The sequence below is a fragment of the Fulmarus glacialis genome, unplaced genomic scaffold, assembly GCF_000690835.1.
Source record: "Fulmarus glacialis isolate BGI_N327 unplaced genomic scaffold, ASM69083v1 scaffold23065, whole genome shotgun sequence".
NCBI lineage: Eukaryota > Metazoa > Chordata > Aves > Procellariiformes > Procellariidae > Fulmarus > Fulmarus glacialis.
The window spans coordinates 91,725-101,775 of NW_009213965.1; the positions used below are offsets into that span (position 1 = coordinate 91,725).

The 10,051-nt window shown below is 41.8% G+C and overlaps 1 protein-coding gene across 1 annotated transcript in view; it reads right to left on the bottom strand.

Annotated features, from left to right (window-relative positions):
• The window catches only part of RPTOR (regulatory associated protein of MTOR, complex 1), a 143,043-nt gene that overhangs the window by 88,683 nt on the left and 44,309 nt on the right, over positions 1 to 10,051 (bottom strand). Inside the window, 1 exon segment of the mRNA XM_009578393.1 lies at positions 4,158 to 4,217. Within this exon segment, the coding sequence (XP_009576688.1) occupies positions 4,158 to 4,217 (60 nt within the window).

Here is a 10,051-nt window from a genome sequence, read left to right on the forward strand (position 1 = left end):
GGGAGCACGGTCCTGTCAGCATCAGAACTGCCCTTCTGCCTTCAACTGCCTTTCGTCACCTGCCCAAGAGGCAACAGTATTTGCCTGTCTAGTCAAGAACTTTTTTCTTTTGATTAAATGCCTTTCTCCGTCTAGTTGTGAACCTTGCTCATTGCCAAGCCTAAATACCAGCAGCTCTGGCAGTTATTTCCTCGCACCAGGTAGGCAGTGTATTTTAGAAGGCAATAGTGTATCTTGATGGAAATACAATTTCAATTTAGCATTTAGCCTCATTTGCTTACATAGCAACAACAACTTTGTTTATTTAAACCGAAGTGCAGTCAGTAAGACTGTTACCATACTTAAAAGCTTTTTGTCCTGCTGACTTTTTCAAACAAACCACCATTTCCAGTGACTTTCCACACAACAAACTCTCTCCCAAGACTGATGCGCTCACTTCAAAAAGTTAGCAAAAAGCTGCTGTTCGCGCTAAACTTTGAGGGCAGCGTGCTAACGCAACGCTCGCTAACCCCGCGCAGCGGCGGGGGCAGCCGGGGCCAGGCTCTGCACCTCCCCGTTCACCAACGCGCGCGGCCACCCCCACCGGTCCCAGGCGACGTTAACCTCCATCCCTCCAGCCACAACACGCAGGACACCAGCCTGGCAGAGGAAAATTTACTAAAAGGGACCTGAGTGGCTGATATTCACTACGGGGATCACCTGGGAAAAAAGAGTTGATGCTAAGCAGCTGCTCTCCTTCGCCTGCCCTCCCATTTACCATCCTGAAGGCAACTGATCAGCTAAGTTCTGAGGGCATGCACCAAAGGTATCTGCTATACTACAGTACAATTCCTACATTTTCTCCAATTACATTACTTCTGCTGTGTGATGTCTTGGGATTTTATTTTTCCTACTTCGTCTTTAAATTGGCTCCTACTGAACCATTACTCATCAATAATCAATAGACATTAAAACGTTAGTAATTTCCAGTCTGTGACATTTGACAATACTTAAAGTGGAAACAAAACTAATTTTAGTCTCAAATTTCTCATTTCTAGTGATTTTTATAAATGGATTTTGTGCTAGTGACTGACAGCCTAGAGCTGGGCTCTCTGCTCTCAGAACAGCACCGGCACAGGCTGCAGCAAGACGACTCTCTCCCACACTGCTCCTGCCTACGTGACTCAGAGCTGACATTCAGAAAAGGTCATTTGTCACAAAACCCTGACAGCAAGGACTAGGCTCCTTTCCACTCATGAAAGCGAATCGTGGTACCATATTCATGTGGTCATTTGAAAAGACTGTCCTCTAAGTGGCCCCTCCAGAACATGAACAGCTCTCAGGTCACCAGGATTTTGTTTAGAGAATTTCCTCCCTCTGCAAAATGGACCCAGGGAAAAAACCCCAGGAAAGCAATATACCGTTCTTGCTCTCCTGAGAATGTGATTTCGGGAGAGGGAGCCTAATGCAGCAATACAGATTAAAGCATTTTTGTATATCCCTGATTCTTGGCACCCAGCTTTGTATTCCCACCCTACACCAAGTAAAACCATTCCTTAGGATTTTTTCCAAAATTTTTAAAAAGCAGAACAAAGCCCCAGTTCATTTCACTCAGCAGCCACTCGACAAGTTGTGCCAGCACAGATGACAGGATGGCTTGTGATCAAGCAGAAAAGGCCAACCAAGGCAGTAGCAATGCCTGACATTGATGCTGCCACTGAAGAGTCTTACGAAGTGGCAGCCAGAGGTTCCTAAATTCCTAGCACTCCACCAACATAATTTTTCTTCCTTTTTTCTTTACATTTTACTGTCTGGCTCCAGCAAAGATCTTTATTTCTAAACTAGGGATTATTTTGGTTTCATCTCAGAAGATCTGTAATATAAATGCACATCAGGATACACCACATGTTTATTCATCAGGACACTGGTTTAGCCTAGATAATTAGAAATCTGAGCCCTTCAAAGAAGGTGCAGCCTAATTTCATCTCAAAGTCTGCAGCTTAATTGCAACATAAACTCTAACAACTAAATTATAAATTACAATATACACATAGGCAATCCAGGAAGTATTCTAGGCCTATCTCGAGACTGTAATAAAAAACATGTGTTTTCTATAATTGATATATGTAGCAGATTATGATGATGAGGTTTAAATATTTGATATCCACAGGAACCTACTTCTGGCACGCTTTCCATGAAGATAGCCTTTAAAGAACGCATGTGTGCTGTGATATTACCAACAAGAATCAAGAACACTGAAGAAAATTCTTTTTTTGCCAGTAAACCATTACTTACAGAGTATTTAACCCTCAGTAGCACATCCGAGTGTTCTGTGAAGCTGATTCTTGAGCTACCTGGCTCAGACCTTCATTGACCCTCACCATATGTTCTTTGATTAGATACACTCTTGTAGCAATATGTTAATTGCAATTAACATAATATAGTCATTGTTCTGGAACACATTTATCCAGTGGCCTGAGGTGATCTCAGTCTGCGCTAATGATGAGCCCATCGGTTCAGGAAGAATCTCTGGTTACCTTTGCTGTCCAACCGCCAGAGATGGTCAAAACAACATCCCCTCCACTTTGCCCATTTAAACAACAGTCAGGGAACTACAAACTTTTCTACCATGAAATAGCTTTTAACTTCAGGACCATCTAACCTTCTCACCAAAAAACCCTGTTAGCACACCTCCGAGTACGTAGGCAAAGCAAGGTTAACCCCCAAGGTAGATTTCCTTCTTGCTTCTCATCTCCTTAAAACCAAAAGAAAAACAAAACCCACCACATTTTCACAATGGCTTTCAGAGAGAAAAAATTTCCAGTGGTGGACCTTTTCCTAGACTGACGCATCTCTGAAAACTGCTCTAACACTTCCTTTGATAGCTGGGGTCCTCTCTCTATTACTTTAGTTGTAACCTGAAAAATTATTTTTATTTTGATAAGATTAGTGCCTCTGAAATACAGCTTTACAAGAATCATTGCTTAGCTTCCCCAACTGAGATGAGATAGGATAATCAAATTTTCACATACAAAATTAGCATGATTAAATACCTACATGCTACTGATGAGCCTGACTATTCTAAAATACATATTGTGGAAGAGCTAGTAGCATTAAGAAGCATTTTTAACCTCATCTGAATGTAAAACATGGAAGTTAACATGGAATGATTTACTAAAGTAAAAACTGAACAAGAAATTTTAGCTGATACAATCAATTTCTCAGAAATTGAACGAATGATCTTTAATTAAGCACTCCCAGGCAGTTTGTGTATGTGTATCAATGTTCCAAGAACAGGGCATTCAAAAACAATCTGCAGGGAGCACAGAACTCCTGCATCTAGTGGCTGCAAGTATCTACTGCCCTGTCTTTAAGAATATGCTTCCCTTTAAAAAAAAAAAAAAAAAAAAAAATTAAAAAAAAGGAAAAAAAAAAATCTTACAAAACAGCAAAGACTACAGTGGACAATTATTATTATTTCAAAGTCTACCTTGTCTGTATAAATTGAAGCAGAATTAGAAGAATAGTTGTCTTGGTTAATCAGTTTGCCTCAGCTGCCTGAGAACCAGTAATTATGCTCACATATTGCTTGGATAAAAAGATTATAACAGGTTTCAATGACATCAAGTCTGAAACATGACACCACTATCAGACAAAGAACAGTAGGGCAGCGTAGTGATGAAGTAAAAACCAGTATTTTTGGTTAAGTGCTTTTCTGTTCATTAGTTGGTTTTGTTGACATGGCGTGCACAAGCACACCTCCTCTGTCAATGCTCCCATGGTCAAAACCCACGCCAAAACCAGCCACACGTCACTTTTCAATGCTGGACTTCCAGGAACATGGCCACAATCTGTGTCTGCAGTTGCTATTTCTCTGGCTAGTCTGGGATGACAGCACGAGGGGCGAGAGCTACGGGACTCTGAACTCACCGAGCAAAGCCCCGGCGCAGCCCTAACTCCCCCTGCGGCGCCGCTCCACGAGCGACTGCTCGCTTTTATGGCCACTGCTTATTTCAGCAATACACGGTAAGGCAAGAAATGACAAATACGGTAGGTACAGACTCTGGGAAAAGCTTTCCAAAGAAATTTCCTCGCAGACAAACAAAAGAAATGCTAGAAATAATGAGGAAATTAAGAGCAACAGGGAAGAAAAAAAATAATCATAAAATTGGGCTTACTTCTCTATTAAATCCAGTGTCACTCCTGGCACCAGTCTGACACTCTTCTGCATACAGAACCTGTGGAGAAGAGAATAAAAATAAAACATACTAATTGAATATTTAATGACAAGGTTCTGTGGAAAGAATATGGAAGAAGGTTTCTTTATTACAGTGCTTCTGCTTTTAAAATGGTGTTTGGTTAGAAAACTTTGCCACAGCATAATAAAAATCAAACAAGGCCCTCAATATTTGTCACGCTCATGATTATGCGGCGATTTCCATCATCAGGTGTCAAAATTGGGGTATTGTAACTGTCACAGTGACAAGTTTTCCAACACATAGCGGCGGGGAAAGGGCTCACAGTCATCCAGCGTGGTCTCTCGGGAGGAGCAAGACGACATAAGAGCTGAGGAGGTTTATGCTTCTGGAATAATGATTAGCGTTGGCTGGGTTTCCCTGAACAGATTTGGCACTGCAGGCAGGAAAGTGAGAAAGGGAGGGAACGAGAGGGATGCGTCAAGTTCAAATACCTCAGTTATTTAATCAGAAAAAATGCTGACTCCATTTCCTCAGCATTACAAATACCACTACTTCAGGAACGCCGGCCCTGGAAAATGCAAAGTCCTGTTTAGTGCTACCACCCGCTGTACCTAGAAAATCCCAAGAGTCGCTAAACCCAAGCGAGTGTGGGAAGACAGCACGGCTGCCAGCCCATTTCTGAGCGCGTGACTCCCTCCTCCAAAACTCTCGGGGATATGCTTTGTGCCCAGAGGGCAGAACTGGGAACGAATAGATCTGGGAAGAAAAACCAGCGAACTCAACCCGAGAAATGACTTCCTCGGTGATATCACTACCTTCCAAACCATCTTCCCAGTATTTCAGAAATCCACTCTGTTGTTTAATGAAGAATTACCCATCACTGTAATGTAAGTTGATATTTAACCCCTATCCTTCACTCCGCACGGGAACAGAAAGCTCTGCGGGCAGTGGGGTACCAGGAGGGCTCGGCTGCCCAGGAAACCCACCGCCCACATCCAGCAGCAGCTGGATGTCCCTCCTTTCACCAGAGCCACGATATCCACATCCAAAAGGCTCTTCCCCAGGTAAAGGAGAGAACAATTACTTCTTTAAAGACAAGCTGTGCAGAGCCCATTTCTGAAATCTTGAGGACCCTCCAGTTTTCTCGTGGCATCCCCTGCCTGCAGGGGCATCCATTACTGCCAAGAACAGGGATGGGCTCTGAAAAGCTAAGAGGTCTCCAGGCTGCTTTTCTGATGTGTGCGCCATCCACCATAAAAAGAAGTCATAAAGCTATCTACGAACACTAGAGTGGGACCCCTATACAATCTGCTAAAATATAAAAGTCTTACAACACTGCTTTACAGAACCACGCAGGGAAATACCCCTCTCAAACAAGGGCTGCAGGCAGAATTCAGCACAGCAGAATTAGGTCATTGGAATCGGGCTGGAGTCTCCCTATGGACTAAGGATGCCAAAAGACTTTCTAACTCCTCTGCTCAATGCCTCTACATTACGACGTATCTGAAAGGGGACCATAACAGAGCCAGCTGTTTGTACTGTTACACATTTGCTCTCTACAAAGAAAAGAGAGTCCCACCTATCACCATGTCACGCAGTATTCTGTATTTACTTTGGAAGCCTCTCATCCGAGCTATGATTTGACCTAACCTCACTCACTTAGCAATATTTTACAGGCTCACAGATTAATAGGACAGTGCTACACACTGTTGGAAGACACAACGTAAAAAAGGGACGAGCATCCTAGCCCTGCTCAGCACAGCCAGTCTCCTCCGCGCCAGGCGGCAAGAGCCCGAGAATTAATGCGCAGGCTCTTGCCTGGCAGCAGTGCATTTGCCACAGGGCAAACAAATACATTAGCCTCCTTTTTGCAAGGATTTCTCCTAAGCACAAGGGTTTTGATTACAGCTTGTTAGATTAGAAGCAGAAAGCTTGCCCCACGCATGCAGACGTTCAGGACACAGGCCACTGTGCCAAGCCTTCCCTACGACCCCACAACAGCAGAACAGGCACACCTCTGAGGGTCAATAAACAGGCGTTTTCACGTCTAAATGCGTTCTGTAGCTGTCATTTAGCACTGCCTTAGGGAGCTGCTAGTATTGCACTGTGGGCAACATGTAAAGAAGCTTAGATTTCAGTTATTTCATTTGAGCTCATGGCTCCTCAAAGATGACAAAATAAAACCAGATTGCATTTGACTAGTGAAAACCCACCCTTTCTGCCCTGACCATGGATCTGTTTGATATTCACCGGAATGGGAGTAAAGCAGCAAGCGCTTACTGCTTTTGTATATACTGGGACTGTTACAGTATTTCTTTTATAAAGTACCCACCATTGCCCTGAATATTTTGAAAGGGATTAGTTCATTAAAAGCCCATTTAACCAGTAGCAGACTATCTGCATTTCCTCTCTAACAACCACTGACTGCCAAGAAAATGTACTTGTAAACAAAATGTTCCTCATCCTGTATCTGCAACCCCCTTTCATCACTCCAAGGCTCTAAACGTGATGCCTCAAGCGATGGTTGGTGTCATCAGCACAAACATCAGGCGAAGTATGTTAGAGCTGCATGTAAACATACCAATAAATGCCAGGCAATAAAGAAGAAAACCAGAAATACACATAACAATGCTCAACTGGATTCTGCTCAGTTATCACAGGAGTATTTTGAAACTCAATTTAGTTTCTCTAAATAAATTTGGGACAGAGGATTGGCTCAGTTAACCCCCCAAAATCTCAAGCAGAAATGCAAAATAAACACATTAGGAAAAAAAGCCCAGCACTTTAAACGTTTGTTTTAATTGACCCACATCTGTCACAGGTCAAGCTCTTTTTTCCATGCGCTTACAAGCTTGCCCTGTTTGGGTTCTGATGGACAAACTGCATATCTGAAATTCCTGAGTCTGAGCAGTTCCCAAACTTTTTGTTTCTTTTTGGTTTGGGAGTTTTCCAGCACTTTTCAGGAGCCCTATTACTCTTACGAGTGGGACTTCAGGGTTCAAAACCATAGGGTCCTTAAGACAATTTAGACAAGGACAGCCTTCTCCCTGATGTGTAAAACTGTGACAATATAATTGCAGCTTGTTTATGTCTTAAGGGACTGATGATAATATAAGCGTATCAGTCAAGATTAACAATCCATACGGCTTATCTCTAAGCTTGCCTCATATATAGTTATATATAGTTACAACATATATTTGGAATATGTCAGCCCACAACAGTCACTACACATGAAGATGATCAGTACCAAGTTAGCCACAATTCATACACTGGATTCCTGGAATTGTCAGACTGTCATTAAGAGTTTCATGCACCACATTCAGAAGGGCACGACTGACCTGTGTTTCTCTTACCAGCATCAAATTTTTCTTTCCCTGAAATTAGACTGAAATGGATGCAGCTGCAACTCCATTCGATAAGTGATTTTGTCCATCAGTTGTTTACTTAAAATACAGAGCACAAAATGGGATGTATAGAAATTTATTCATCAAAATTTTATTTGCCCATAAATTCAGTATATGAAATCTCATTAGCCTGTCAGTCCAGAATTGCAAAAATTTTGTATTTCAAAAGCAATTCTGCAGGGTCTGGATCAGCTTTAGTAAAAGTGCTAAACAGACGTAAAAGAGACATTTTAATGACAAAGGTTTACATCTTTATTTTCGGTTAACTGTCTGCTTTAGGACACCAACATACAGTTTATATCAAACAGCTGGAATACAGGAGGAGGGTCTGGCTTTGCATGTATTATGTTTAACAGCAGTGAATAACAATTTTTTTGTGTGCAGTAAGCAACACACATAATCATTGGATTAGATGTAGTAGGAAAAGCTTTACCATCCAGGAGTTCGCATGGCATCTACCAGCATCAACCCCAAGAACAGCTGAGGTTAACAGTTTAAAATCCTTCCCCTCAGCTGCATTTTTACAAACACGTTTCCTGTCAAACACAAATGAGACACAAGTCTGAGAATATCTCGTGCTATGCCAGGTGTAGCTCTGCTTGAGAACCTGCCCTGATCACCCCCTCAGCCACGTTCCCATGGAGATGAAGTAACAGAAAATTCCTGAACAGATCGTAATATAAAAAAAAAAAAAAAAAAAAAAAAATTCCTTTCTCAATATATAAGAACTGTGCATTAAGCACTGTTGTGTAAGCAGTTTAAATGTTTGGAGGGGACTTCCAAAACAAAAACAAACAAAAAAACCGCAAACACAAAAAAGAAACAAAACAGAACCTCTTACAGAGCCTCAGCATTTTCAATTTAAGTATGGCACTTAACTGTGAAGTATGGTTCTGAAAATTGCAAGGGAAGGAGAACCCTGAGTCCCAATGCCAATAGCTTTCACTTCATTTACGAAGCTTCAGTTTGCTAGAAACCAGATAATCTTCAATAGCCATCAAAGCCTATGCTAGGGATTCCCACAAAAATTTTATGAATTAGCGAAAACAAAAATTAAGTGGTGTCACTGAGTCCGCACGGTATGGATTTAACACACGTGCACAATAATGAGTTATTCAGAGTAACTGCAAGCCTCAGCGTATCCACCCTGCAAAGCAATTGTTTCCCCCCTCTTCTCTCCACAGTAACATGGTGTTTTGGTGAAAACATTCTCCCTGGAACTTGAACTCAAACCCTCATTTGGTGGACTTGGCAGCGTTAGGTTTACAGTTGGACTCGATGATCTTAAAGGTCTTTTCCAACCAAAATGATTCTATGATTTGCTGAATCCTGTGTCACTTTTTGTTTTATTTATTGCTTGTGGACTCCGTTCAACAAGTAATTTTTAAAAAAGCATAATTTGTATTTACCAAGTTGCATTCATTGTCATCTGCTGCTAGCCTTGAGCTAATCAGGTGGAACATTCAGTTAAATTTCAAAGTCTTTCTCCATAGATAAAACCAGCAGAAATCTAAAATCCCTGACATTTGGATAGCAGTGATCCAATAGCAGCCATATGATAAAAGTAGTTCCCTGCAACCATGTTTTCCTGGTTATAAAACACAGTATTTCTCAAAGTTCCCCTAAAGGAATTTGGCCACATAGTAACTTTCTTTACCTTTTACTGAGAAGGATTTATTCCAGCAGCTTGAGAATTTTCAGAGAGCAGGCAGAGTTCAGAGCTAGCCTACCACTACCACACCAGCATCAGAAAGAGCAAGCTAGCGAAGCTCCGTGTCCAGGCAGTCACTTCGCCAACGATGAGCGGTCACAGTAACAGCTATATTGAAAGTTAACCTCCTCTTTCCTTTCATCTGTCCCAGAAGGGAAGCACATCATTCTCTCAGGATTAGATGAGATTAAACGTGCCTGGCTAATCAGCAGGCTCATTCCTGTTGCATATCTGCAAGCGCTCACTTGTGAGTTTTGATGAGCAGTTAGTATAACAACCAGACTGGTATCTTAGAAAAACAACGTAATGTTTCATTTTTACAACAGAAGGAAAAAGTAAGATGAAAAGGATTTTAAAGCTATGAGAAGAGCACACACCTGCCCAACTTATTTAGAGGTTGCCATTCCTTGGCTGAAACTCTAGGCTAATCTCCCATTAATTCAGACTCCTGGTCCATGATACCTGGGTCAGAAAAATCATTTTCTCACTAGCTCTCTCAAAACCTGCCCTCGAAAATATGAAGCTCTTTGTCCTGCTTCTCAAAATTATTCAAGACTTCTGCCAGTGCTTACAAGCTGTGACTCTCTCCTGAGAGAAAATACCCTCTGAGCTCAGGAAATCAAAAACATGACAAGAAATTAAACAGGTCTTGTGCTGCCCCTCACATGAGCAAAAGGTATCAGTCAAAGCACTATGTATCTAAACCAGAATCCGGTCAAATTAACTTGCTTAGTTTGTTGCTTATATAAGTCAGAAAG